The sequence below is a fragment of the Hypanus sabinus genome, chromosome 4 (genome assembly GCF_030144855.1).
Source record: "Hypanus sabinus isolate sHypSab1 chromosome 4, sHypSab1.hap1, whole genome shotgun sequence".
Lineage (NCBI taxonomy): Eukaryota > Metazoa > Chordata > Chondrichthyes > Myliobatiformes > Dasyatidae > Hypanus > Hypanus sabinus.
The window spans coordinates 50669846-50683809 of NC_082709.1; the positions used below are offsets into that span (position 1 = coordinate 50669846).

At 40.5% G+C, this 13964-nt stretch overlaps 1 protein-coding gene across 1 annotated transcript in view; it reads left to right on the forward strand.

Moving 5' to 3' along the window:
* Positions 1–6226: 6226 nt before the first annotated feature.
* Positions 6227–13964, forward strand: part of col6a3 (collagen, type VI, alpha 3) — a 111635-nt gene continuing 103897 nt past the window's right edge. The window contains exons 1-2 of the mRNA XM_059965962.1: positions 6227–6617; positions 11772–12410. Of these exons, the coding sequence (XP_059821945.1) occupies positions 6227–6617; positions 11772–12410 (1030 nt within the window). The remainder of the gene's footprint in view (positions 6618–11771; positions 12411–13964) is intronic.

Here is a 13964-nt window from a genome sequence, read left to right on the forward strand (position 1 = left end):
GCTAAAAGGATTGGGGGTATGGAGAGAAAGCAGGTACAGGGTTCTGAGTTGGATGATCAGCCATGATCATACTGCATGGCAGTGCAGGCTCAAAGGGCCAAATGGCCTACTCCTGCACCTATTTTCTATGTTTCTATGCCACAGCCTTGTTTAAAGATAACATCAGAAAAATCAAAGATATCAAGGGTAAAATAATGTTAAATGAAAATGCCACACCCAAGTTTCATAAAGCCTGTCTAGTTCCTTATAGCATCCATGATAAAGTAGTCAGTGAGCTAGATCATATGGAGTATGAAGGAATGCTTTCCAAGGTTGAGTGGAGCCCATGGGCAATGACAGTGGTCCCAGTAGCCAAGAAGGATGGGTCTGTCTGGATCTGTGGTGATCTTAAGATCACTATCAACCCAGTGATGAAAGGAGATCAATACCCTCTGCCCAGTACAGAAGATATCTTTGCAAACCCTTCTGGGGGACAACACTTCAGCAAAGTGGACCTAGCTGAGGACTACCTACAGAAGGAAAAGGAAGATGAGTCCAAGATGTTCTTCACCATAAACACTCACAAAGGGCTTTATCACTATAATAGGTTTATTTTTAGAATAGCATGTGCACCAGCAATCTGATAGATGCAGGTGCTGCAATGCTACCTGGGCACTCAGTGATTCATGCATGACATCATTGTTTCCAGCAAGCATGACAAGGAGCAGTTCCAAAGTCTCAAGACAGTGTTAAAAAGATTAGAAGATCCCAGTGCATGACATGACAAGTACGAATTCTTTAAACTAAGCATCATTACTGTGGTTACACCATTGACACACGAGGATTACATAAGTGTGCTGAGAAAATTCAAGCAGTGCTGGATGCCCCAATGTTAAAGGGCACATCACAGTTGCAGTCCTTTTTAGGATTTGTCAATTACTATGAAGATTCCTGGCAAAGCTGGTTACTGTGCTCCACCCATTGAATTTAATTACTACAGATCGGGAAAAAAATAGCAATGAACAATACGGTGTGAGGTGACTTCCCAATAGGCGAAAGGAATAGTAACATCAGACACTGTGCTCAAATGTTATGATCCACATCGTCCAGTGAAGCTTGTCTGTGATGCCTTATGGTATAGGTGTAGTCATGTCACTTGTTATGAGCGATGGAAGTGAACACCTCATTGCTTTTTCATCACATTCCCTTATGACTGCAGAGAAAAATTACACACCAATTGACAGAGATGCCTTGAATCTGATTTGAGGTGTAAAATGTTTCAACCAGTACTTTTATGGGAGAGAATTCACCCTCATTACTGATCATCAACCACTAGTGTCCATTTTCAATGCACAGAAGGACGCTACACTAACAGCAGCAGCACGAATGCAGAGGTGGGCTCTGTTCCTTTGAGGACACAATTACAAGATTGAATTCAAGAGGATGACTAATTATGGAAGTCCCTTTTACCCTTGGAAAAGGAAGTACTGGAAAAATTTACAAAAGACGACATTCCTCTTGATGTGTTCTGCCTAATGTAAATTGAAAGTTGCCCTATAATGACAGAGGTGAAGACCAGAAAACACCCCACACTGTCTCATGTCTCTACATGGCAACTCAAAATGGCCAGAAAGAGCAGCAGAAATTCTACTTATCATTGTCCCCTCTCCTGAGCTCACTAGCTTTCATGTCCGTCTCTGTAATAAATACAGATGATAAATATTCATTTAAAACCTTGCCCATTTTCTGCGGTTCCACTATCACTTATCTCCTTCTGATCTCCAATACAATATAATACAAATATTTGTCTTTTAGTACTATCAAAAGTTAACACTGTTAATATTAAAGGTACTGCACGATTTGGAATTATTGCTAGAGATGGGAGTCAACAATAAATATCAACTGCCAATCCTAATTCACTAACAGCAGATGGCTGCAGAGGCTTCTTTTCTCGAGATTATGAATGGAAATCATGAGCAATTATTGCTTGCTAATACCAACCACAGGATATTCATGGGAGAATGCACTGTTGATTTACCAGAGAGATGAAATAATTAGAATATCAGTTGCCAGTGTTCAGCAGTCTGTGAACAACCTCTGGTACAATTTAATAAAATGCAAACAAAAAATTGAGGGAAAACATCCCAGCCAATTAGATGAATTCAATTGGCTCTGAAATCAAATCACAATTGAATTTGGCATTTTTAAAATTCTTTGAGTTGGTGGGTATCAAAGTGGCTTCAGTGTTTATTTTTATTCAGGTGACTCTTTAGGCAAGATGTTGAAAACTATATTTTCAATAGATTTATAAAGCCTTTTTAAATTTTATCTAGCAAAAGACAATAGGCTGCCTTGGGGCAGCTATCCAAAGTCTGTGTCTGTTGGTTGAGTCTCAGGTCAAACAATAAGTGATTATAATCTTAAATAAAAGTTGAAATTTTCAGCCTTAAATCTTTGGTGATGTGTTTGGCTTGTGGCCAAGATAAGCAATTGAATAAACTTTAGGGAAAACACTGGAGACAGTTGCTATACACAAACATACTCAGAGTTATTGCACCGTGAACTAAGAATGGCTAATTGTGAAAGTTATTTCAGGATACAGACTTTAACAGGATAATGCTAAATGTGGATACTAATGAAGAATTCCTTCAGATCAATCAAGATCATCTCAGCTGGAGAGTGGGTGAAATATTGGAAGTAGCCCAGATGTATTTAATTAGATTTCAGACAGTTTTCCTCACCCTCTTTTTTGTATTCATGTCAGATTGGAATTTTCCAAGGGGAATACATGTTCATTTGAAGCCAGAACTTGAAATGAAATTAAACAGTGAATGAGGGCAGCTTACTTTAGAGTTACTAATATCTTGCTGTATTTTTCCATAAGTGGGACTAGCTACCCATTGTATACACAATATAACTTCAAAACACAAAAGAAAATAATTTTAAAATCATTAAGTTTTTGTTAGAGCATGTTCCAGAGACAGAAGAATAAATAACCAGAAAATACAGAACTGAGGTGAAAATGCTTGAAAGATACTAGACATCTGTAACAGAAGACAAACTTTGCAAATAAAAATAACATGACATGAGTTGTAAAGTCTTTAAAAGTGAGTTTGCAGGTCATAGAATCAGTTCAGAGTAGTGGTTCAGGATGGTTGAATAGGTGGTTGAGGGGCTGAAGATTGATAACTGCTCCTGACCTTGGTGGTGTGGGACCTAAGGCTTCCGTACCTACTAACCAATAGCATAATGCAACCAGTTAGGATACACACCACTCTGTGCCTATAGAAGTTTGTCAACGTTTTTGGTAGCATGCCCAATCTATACAAACTTCTCAGAATGTAGAAGGGATGTTGTGTCTTCTATGTATTGGCAGTTAAGTGCTAGTTCCAGGACAGATCATCTGATATGTTAATGCCAAGGAACTTAAAACTATTGGATGCTTCAGATCGCATCCAAGATATCCTGCAAGAGGAGAACAACCAGAGGTCATGGTACATATTGGTACCAATGACATAGGTAGGAAAAGGGAAGAGGTCTTGAAAAAAGACTACAGGGAGTTAGGAAGGAAGTTGAGAAGCAGGACCACAAAGGTAGTGATCTCGGGATTACTGCCTGTGCCACGTGACAGTGAGAATGGGAATAGAATGAGGTGGAGGATAAATGTGTGGCTGAAGGACTGGAGCAGGGGGGCAGGGATTCAGATTTCTGGATCATTGATACCTCTTTTGGGGCAGGTGTGACCTGTACAAAAAGGATGGGTTGCACTTGAATCCCAGGGGTCCAATATCCTGGCGGGGAAGTTTGCTAAGGCTGCTGGGGAGAGTTTGAACTAGAATTGTTGGGGTTGGGAACCGAACTGAAGAGACTGGGGAAGAGGAGGTTGGCTCACAGATAGAGAAAGTTTGTAGACAGTGCGAGAGGGAGGATAGGCAGGTAATAGAGAAGGAATGCGCTCAGTCTGACAGTTTGAGATGTGTCTATTTTAACGCAAGGAGTGTTATGAACAAAGCGGATGAAATTAGAGTGTAGATTAGTACCTGGAGCTATGATGTGGTGGCCATTACAGAGACTTGGATGGCTTAAGGACAGGAATGGTTACTTCAAGTGCCGGGTTTTAGATGTTTCAGAAAGGACAAGGAAGGATGAAAAAGAGGTGGGGGCATGGTACTGTTGATCAGAGATAGTGTATTGGCTGCAGAAAAGGTGGATGCCATGGAGGGATTGTCTACAGAGTATCTGTGGGTGGAGATTAGGAACAGGAAGAAGTCAATAATGTACTGTATGGGGCGGAGTTTGTTAGGTGTGTTCAGGAAGGTTTCTTGACACAATATGTAGATAAGCCTACAAGAGGAGAGGCTGTACTTGATTTGGTCTTGGGAAATGAACCTGATCAGGTGTCAGATCCCTCAGTGGGAGAGCATTTTGAAGATAGTGATCATAATTCTGTTTCCTTTACAATAGCATTGGAGAGAGATAATTGGAGTAAGGCGAATTATGAGGCTATCAGGCAGGAAATTGGAAGCTTAGATTGAGAACAGATGTTCTCAGGGAAAAGTATGGAAGAAATGTGACAGATGTTCAGGGGATACTTGTGTAGAGTTCTGCATAGGTATGTTCCAATAAGACAGGGAAGTTATGCTAGGGTACGGGAACCGTGGTGTACAAAGGCTGTAATAAATCTAGTCAAGAAGAAAAGAAAAGCTTCCAAAAGGTTTATAGAGCTAGGTGATGTTAGAGATCCAGGAGATTATAAGGCTAACAGGAAGAAGCTTAGAAGGAAGAACCACTGAAGAAGGAAATTAGGAGAGCCAGAAGGGGCCATGAAAAGGCCTTTGTGGGCAGGATTAAGGAAAACCCCAAGGTATTCTACAAATATGTGAAGAGCAAGAGGATAAGACGTGAATGAATAGGACCTATCAATTGTGACAGTGGGAAAGTGTGTATGGAACTGGAGGAAATAGCAGAGGTACTTAATGAATACTTTAATTTAGTATTCACTATGGAAAAGGATCTTGGTGATTGTAGTGCCGACTTTCAGCAGACTGAAAAGCTTGAGCATGTAGATATTAAGAAAGAGGATGTGCTGGAGTTTTTGGAAAGCATCAAGTTGGATCTGAGGTTGAAAATGACCTTGAATCTGGTGGTGTGAGTCCTGAGGCTCCTATACATTATCCTGATGGCAACAGTGAGAAGAGACCATTTCTTGGGTGGTGGGTGTCTGTGATGATGGATGCTTATTTCCTACAATAACGTTTCATATAGATGTGTTCAATGGTGGAGAGGGCTTTACCTATGACAGACTGGACCATATCCACTACTTTTTATAGGATTTTCATTTTAAGAGCATTGGTGTTTCGATACCAGGTTGCTATGCAACCAGTCAATATACTCTCTTTTATACATCTATAGAAGCTTGTCGAAGTTTTATATGTCAGGCCAAATCTTCACAAACACCTAAGGAAGTACAGGCACTGCGATGCTTTCTTTGTAAGTGTACTTACGTGCTGGGCCCAGGACAAGCCCTCCAAAATAATAACACTGAGGAATTTAAAGTTCTTGACCTTCTCCATCTCTGATTCTCTGATGAGGACTGGATCAGAGACCTCTGTCTTCCTCCTCCTGATGCTGATAATCAGCCAGATTGTCCACCTCCCTCCAATATGCTGATCTAACACCACCTTTGATTAGCCTATTACAGGGGTGTCATCAATAAACTTGAATCTTATTGTTAAGTCAGCAAAGTCTGTCTTCACTAACACAGGTGGTGTTTGGAAAGACAGGTGTGTGATTAGTTTGGGCTGTCTTTACACTTCAACGCATCTTTCATTTACCATACATATTTTCTAAACATTTGCAGGTGTGTGATTAGTTTGGGCTGTCTTTACACTTCAACGCATCTTTCATTTACCATACATATTTTCTAAACATTTGCAATCAGATTATGGGTTTCTACACTATCTGGGCATTCCAATGTGCTCTTTATTAAAACAAACTTCTGGTATTTGTTTCTGTGCAGATATTCATTCTGATTCCATTTTATCTTTATGCAGCCAGGAAAAGGGATATTGTTTTCCTTATCGATGGCACACGTGGAATGGGAAGATCATTTTTTTTCATCCGTAACTTCATTTCAAAAATAATTTACAATCTCAACATTGAATCAGGTGAAGATCAGGTTGCTGTAGTTCAATACGGTTTCAATTCAAAACTTGAATTTGGCCTCCATGTTCATTCAACAAGAAATATGCTTTTGGATGCAATAAAAACCCTGCGATATAAAATGGGAGGACCCCTTAACACGGGTGCAGCACTGGACTTTGTCACAAGGAACGTCTTCATCCCGGCTGCGGGCAGCAGAAGAGATGCCGGAGCTGCACAAATCCTGGTGCTCATCACTGCTGGGAGATCCAATGATGATGTTGGTCCGGCAGCGGAGGCAGTGAGGCAGGCTGGTATTGAGCTCATTGCTATTGGAGCCAAGAGTGCAATCATGTCGGAGCTGCAACAGATCACTTCTGACCCAGATTCTGCTTTCAAATTGAATGAATTTCGAGAACTGCCATCTATTCAACAACAACTCCTTTCTAAGTTTCAAGCAATAGCTGTGATAGAGGAACCAATTCCTCCTACTGAAGGTAAAAACCTTTAATAGATTTACCCAAAATTACCCATGATGTACACAAAGCAAAGAGGCATGTAACAAGTTCAAGTCCTAAAATGGGCTTAAATATTTGGAGATCTTTTTAAAAAATGTAGTTTCTTTATGTGTTTAAGTTTACTAGCTATCATGGTCTGATTTGAATCATACTAAATTCCTTAGCCTTGGTCTCTACTTAAATGAGAACAGAGCTGCTCTGCTTCTAGCCCATATATATCCCACCATTAATTTGCTTCCTTTCTTCCAAGAGGATGTGTTTTCTAAGGACAATGACCTGGATACTTGCATGAATGGTTGAAATAAGTGTCTAGAGTATTTTTTCAGTTTCACTTTCCTTTACTTACTCCATATTCCTTGAAGCCATTGCAACATTGAACTGTACTATGTGATGTAAGGAATGTGAGAATAAGAGGAATTAGTTGAGATTATTGCAAAGTTACTTGAATCCAATGGCCAGGGGAGACTAATTTCACAGTAACTTTATTCTCAAGCCTTGATGAAGCTTCTTCTGTTGTGAGTATACAAATAGGTTATGATCAAGACTGCAGCAGTTCTCTTGCCTCAGAAACCTTTGTGGCCACTTTAAGCCAATCAGATTGGATATCAGTACCTTAACCCTCAATTTCCCATGTCCAAAACTCCATCTCAATTTTCAAATCTATGATTTTGTCAGACTTTCTGAAAACAGAACTATCACCAAATTTGTTAACATTCCAGAAAGCTTCAGGGAATGCAGAAAGTTCTTGCAAATATGATAACCCATGTGGGTTTAGGTGGTTTGATCGTTTTAGGGCCATATTTCATTCAATTGTTGTGAACGTTTAGGGCAATATTTGATACTATCTAATATTTAATTAATCATCTATATCCGTGGTAATTCCTAGAAATACCAGTATTCATTTTCTTTGGTTTACTGAACACAATGCACAAGATTTTTTTTAACATCAGGAAAGCTTTACTAATCTCAACACATAAGAGAGGCAAAAGGTGCATCCAGCTGCAGCTCCTGACAAACCGTGTTAGGAAACGGGAGCTGGATGAACTTCGGATCATTTGGGAGGCAGAGGCAGAAATAAACAGGAGTTTCAGGGAGATAGTCACCCCTAGGAGTCAGGAGACAGGTAGTTGGGTGACTGTCAGGAGAGGGAAGGAGAATAGACAGGAAGAGCAGAGCACCCCTGTGGCCTTTCCCATCAACAATAAGTATACCGTTTTGGATACTGTTTGTGGGGACGACCTACCAGGGACAAGTTGCAGTGGTTGCATCTCTGGCACTGAGACTGGACCCTCAGCTCGGAAGGGAAGGAGGGAAAAGAGGAGAGCAGTAGTGATAGGGGATTCAATAGTTAGAGGGGCAGCCAGGAGGTTCTGTGGAAGAGATCAAGAATCCTGGATGGAATGTTGCCTCCCTGGAGCCAGGGTCCGCGATATCTTGGATTGAGTTCTCAGTATTCTCAAGAGGGAGGGTGAGCAGCTGGATTTCATGGTCCATGTAGGGACCAATGATGTGTTTAGGAAGAGTGAGGAGGTCCTGAAAGGTGAGCTTAGGGAGTTGGGTGCCAAGTTAAAGGACAGGACCTCCAGGATAGCAATCACAGGATTGCTACCAGTGCCATGTGCAGGTGGGTTTAGAAATAGTAAGATAGTGCAGATCAACACGTGGCTGAAGACATGGTGCAGGAGGGAGGGCTTCAGATTTATAGATAACTGGGCAGTTTTCCAGGGAAGGTGGGACCTTTTCCGGCGAGACAGTTTACATCTGAACTGGAGGGGGACGAATATTCTTGCAGATAGGTTTGCTAAAGAGGCTCCAGTGGATTTAAACTAGATACAAGGGGGGGGGGGGGAACCAGAGTGTAGAAACAGATGTATGGGAGAAGGAAGAAAAGGAAAACAGTAAATTAGAGATAAGTTAGAGATAAACAGCGAGGAAGATGTGGAGAATTTCTTAAATGCATTTATTTTAATGCTAGGAGCATTGTAAGAAAGGTGGATGAGAGAGTATGAATTGATACCTGAAAATATGATGTTGTAGCTATTAGTGAAACATGGTTGCAGGAGGGGTGTGATTGGCAACTAAATATTCCTGGATTTTGTTGCTTCAGGTGTGATAGAATCAGAGGGACAAGAGGGGGAGGTGTTGCGTTGCTTGTTAGAGATAACATTACAGCGGTGCTCTGGCAGGATAGATTAGAGGGCTTGTCTAGGGAGACTATTTGGTTGGAATTGAGGACTGGGAAAGGTGTAGTAACACATGTAGGGGTGTATTATAAACCATCTAATGAGGAGCGAGAATTGGAAGAGCAAATTTTCAAGGAGATAGCAGATATTTGTAATAAGGACAGGGTGGTGATTGTGTGAGATTTTAATTTTCAACACATAGACTGGGAAGCCCATACTGTAAAAGAGATGGATTGTTTAGAGTTTGTAAAATGTGTGCAGCATAGTTTTTTGCAGCAATACATAGAGGTACTGACTAGAGAAGGGGCAGTGTTGGATCCTCTGTTAGGAAATGAAATAGGTCAGGTGACGGAGGTATGTGATAATTTTGGGTTCAGTGATCACAATGCCATTAGTTTCAATATAATTATGGAGAAGGATAGGACTGGACCCAGGGTTGAGATTTTTGATTGGAGAAAGGCTAACTTTGAGGAGATGTGAAAGGAATTAGAAGGAGTGGATTGAGACAGTTTGTTTTATGGGAAGGATGTAATAGAGAAATGGAGGTAATTTAAAGGTGAAACTTTGAGGGTACAGAATCTTTATGTTCCTGTTTGGTTGAAAGGAAAGGTTAAAAGTTTGAGAGAGCCATGGTTTTCAAAGGATATTGGAAACTTGGTTAGGAAAAAGAGTGATATCTACAATAAATATAGGCAGCATGGAGTAAATGAGGTGCTCGAGGAATATAAAGAATGTAAGAAGAATCTGAAGAAAGAAATTAGAAAAGCTGAAAGAAGATATGAGGTTGCTTTGGCAAGTAAGGTGAAAATAAATCCAAAGGGTTTCTACAGTTATATTAATAGTAAAAGGATAATGAGGGATAAAATTGGTCCCTTAGAGAATCAGAGTGGACAGCAATGTGTGGAGCCCAAAGAGATGGGGGAGATTGTAAACAATTTCTTTTCTTCAGTATTCACTAAGGAGAAGGATATTGATTTGTGTAAGGTAAGGGAAACAAGTAGCGAAATTATGGAAACTATGACGATTAAAGAGGAGGAAGTACTGGCACTTTTAAGGAATATAAAAGCGGATAAATCTCCAGGTCCTGACAGGATATTCCCTAGGACCCTGAGGGAAATTAGTGTAGAAATAACAGGGGCTCTGCCAGAAATATTTCAAATGTCATTAGAAACGGCAATGGTGCCAGAGGATTGGCATATTGCTCATGTGGTTCCATTGTTTAAAAAGGGTTCTAAGAGTAAACCTAACAATTATAGGCCTGTCAGATTGACATCAGTGGTGGCTGGATAGACAGGGTTTGATTAGGAACAGTCAGCCTGGATTTGTGTGTGGAAGGTCATGTTTGACAAATCTTATTGAATTTTTTGAAGAGGTTATGAGGAAAGTTGACGAGGGTAAAGCAGTGAATATTGTCTATATGGACTTCAGTAAGGCCTTTGACAAGGTTCTGCACGGAAGGTTAGTCAGGAAGGTTCAATCGTTAGGTATTAATATTGAAGTAGTAAAATGGATTCAACAGTGGCTGGATGGGAGATGCCAGAGAGTAGCGGTGGATAAATGTTTGTCAGGTTGGAGGCTGGTGACTAGTGGTGTGCCTCAGGGATCTGTACTGGGTCCAACATTGTTTGTCATATACATTAACAATCTGGATGATAGGGCGGTAAATTGGATTAGTAAGTATGCAGATGATACTAAGATAGGAGGCATTGTGGATAATGAAGTAGGTTTTCAAAGCTTGCAGAGAGATTTAGGCCAGTTAGAAGAGTGGCTGAAAGATAGGAGATGGAGTTTAATGCTGATAAGTATGAGGTGCTACAGTTTGGTAGGAATAATCCAAATAGGACATACATGGTAAATAGTAGGGCATTGATGAATGCAGTAGAACAGAGTGATCTAGGAATAATGGTGCATAGTTCCGTGAAGGTGGAATCTCATGTGGATAGTGTGGTGAAGAAAGCTTTTGGTATGCCAGCCTTTATAAATCAGAGCATTGAGTATAGGAGTTGGGATGTAATGTTAAAATTGTATAAGGCATTGGTAAGGCTGAATTTGGAGTATTGTGTACAGTTCTGGTCACTGAATTATAAGAAAGATGTCAACAAAATAGAGAGAGTACAGTGGAGATTTACTAGAATGTTACCTGGGTTTCAGCACCTAAGTTACAGGGAAAGGTTGAACAAGTTAGGTCTTTATTCTTTGGAGCATAGAAGGTTGAGGGGGGACTTGATAGAGGTATTTAAAATTATGAGGGGGATAGATAGAGTTGACGTGGATAGGCTTTTTCCATTGAGAGTAGGGGAGATTCAAACAAGAGGACATGAGTTGAGAGTTAGGGGGCAAAAGTTTAAGGGTAACACAAGGGGGAATTTCTTTACTCAGAGAGTGGTAGCTGTGTGGAAAGAGCTTCCAGTAGGTGATAGAGGCAAGTTCGGTATTGTCATTTAAAGTAAAATTGGATAGGTATATGGACAGGAAAGGAATAGAGGGTTATGGGCTGCGTGCAGGCCAGTGGGACTAGGTGAGAGCAAATGTTCGACATGGACTAGAAGGGCCGAGATGGCTTGTTTCCATGCTGTAATTGTTATAAGGTTATATGATTATTTTGCATCAGAAAATGTTGGGCTCTTTAGATAATCAGCTAGAAATCTTGCTTGCAAAGTTCTTTCCCATGCTATCATGTTTGACAGCCCTGTGTAGAGCATTTGGTCTATGGTCTTCAGCATTAAATGTACGTTGCTAACAATTGAAGAGACATCAGATGGATGTGCAAAGTTAGCCTTGATACCTTGAATCCTATCATAAGATAATAAATTATGGATAACTTCTTTTTATGCATTTAATTATCTGTGTCACTAGGGATGATTAAGAAATGCTTGGTCTCACACTTTTTCAAACTTTTATGATCTCTGCTCACTTTATATAACCTGGTGTGTTTTTATATTTTTTCTAGTTACAACTGCAGCTGAAATCCAGAGAGACATTGTGTTTCTGATTGACGAATCCGATTATGTTGGAAATTCAAATCTGCAATTCGTCCGTAATTTTGTTTCCGCAATAATCAATAGCTTTGAAATTGGGGGAGATAGAGTGCGAGTTAGTCTGGTGCTATACAGCGATGTTGCAGAAACTGAATTTTATCTGAACACCTACTCAAAAAGAGATGAACTTCTGTCTCTACTGAGATCTCTCAGCTTTAAAGGTGGTAAGATTCTTAACACTGGGAAGGCATTGGACTTTGTCCTCAAAACTCACTTCGTCAGATCTACAGGCAGCAGAAAAGAAGAAGGTGTTCCCCAGTTCTTGGTGCTCATCACCGGTGGAAGGTCTGGAGATGATATCAGAAGAGCTGCAGATACACTGAAGCAGAGTGCTGTAATAACCTTTGCTGTTGGAGCTGGGTCTGCAGATACTACTCAACTGCAGCAGATAGCGTTTAAACCCAACCTGGCCTTCAAAGTGAGGGATTTCTATTCTCTGCCAAGCATACAGACACAGGTGATAACATTATTACAAAGGCTGCATGTTCAAATGATGCCTATTGGAGAGACAATAGTGCCTGATGAAGTACCACTGGTCGCTGCTACCAAAGGTAATTGAGCTGTAATCATTTCCATCATTATGGCTTTGAAATAATGTTAAAATTACCTTTACTTTATTTGGGTTGATCAGGAAAACCTTTTGATACACTGTAGCTCCATCACTCTGACTCTATCTCATTATCAATCACGTTGGTGCAAATTCTTGTGATGATCTACAGCTAGGAAGCCCTTAACAGTGTTGTTCTGTGGAGGGATCTTGAGGTCCAAATCCATAGCTCATTGAAAGCGATTCAGAGGTTGATTGTGTGGTTAGACATGTGGTGTGCTTGCCTTTATTAGTTGGGGCATTGAGTTAAGGAATCAGGAAACAATCTGGCATTTTTATAAACTTTGGTTAGGCTGCATCTAGAGTATTGCATTCAATACTGGTATTCCGATCATGGGAAGGGTGTGGAGGCTTTGGAGAATTTGAGAGGTGCAGAAGTAGTTTCCCAGGATGCTGCATGGATTAGAAGGCTGGTACTATAAGAGGACATTGGACAAACTTGTGTTGTTTTCTCTGGAGTGGTAAAGGTTGAGAGGACCCTTACAAGAAATTTATAAGATTGTGTGAGAAATAGATAGTTGATACCTCTTTCTCAGGACTGAAGTCTCTACAGCTAGAGGGTGTGTATTTAAATTGAAGGGGTAAGTTCAAAGGAGATGTGTGGGGCAAAATTTTTATTCAGAGTGGTGTGTGCCTGGAATGTGCTGCCTGGAATAGTATTGGAGGCGGACACGATAGAGGCATTTCAGAAACTCTTAGGTAGGCACAAGAAAGTGCAGAGAATGGAAAGATATAGATAGTGTGTAGGCAGAAAGGATTAGCTTAGTTAGGCATTTATGCTTTGTGTAATTAATTCAGCACAACATTGTGGGCTGAAGGGCCTAATGCTGAGCTCGTCTATGTTTTACATTCTATGTTCTTTGGATTGAATAAGTGTCCAGCAATGATAATGCTTCCAGAAGCACAAGAGACTGCAGATGCTAAATATCTGAAGCAACCACAATACTGGAAGAACCTAGTCAACCAGGTAGCATCTGTGGGATATAAATCTTTTTATTTCCCTCCATAGGTAGTGCCTGACTCGGTGAGTTTCTCCAGGAGCCTTATAAGAATATAAGATATAGGAGCAGAATGAGACCATTTGGCCCATCAAGCTTGCTCCCAATTTCATCATGGCTGATCCAGTATTCCTCTCAGACCCAGTCTCCTGCCTTTCCCTGTATCCCTTTACGCCCTGACCAATCAAAAATCTATCAACCTCTGCCTTAAATATACATAAAGACTTGGCCTCCACAGATGCGAGTGGCAAAGAATTCCACAGATTCACCACTTTTTGGCTAAAGAAATTCCTTCTCATCTCTGTTCTATAAGGACCTCCAAATGTTCTAAGGTTGTGTTCTCTGGTCTTTGACTCTCCCATCATAGGAAGCATCCTCTCCACATCTGCTCTATCAACACCTTTCACCATTCAATGAGGAACCCTCATTCTTTTGATTTCTAGTGAATATTGGCTCAGAGCCATCAAACGCTTTCCATATGACAAACTATTCAATCCTGG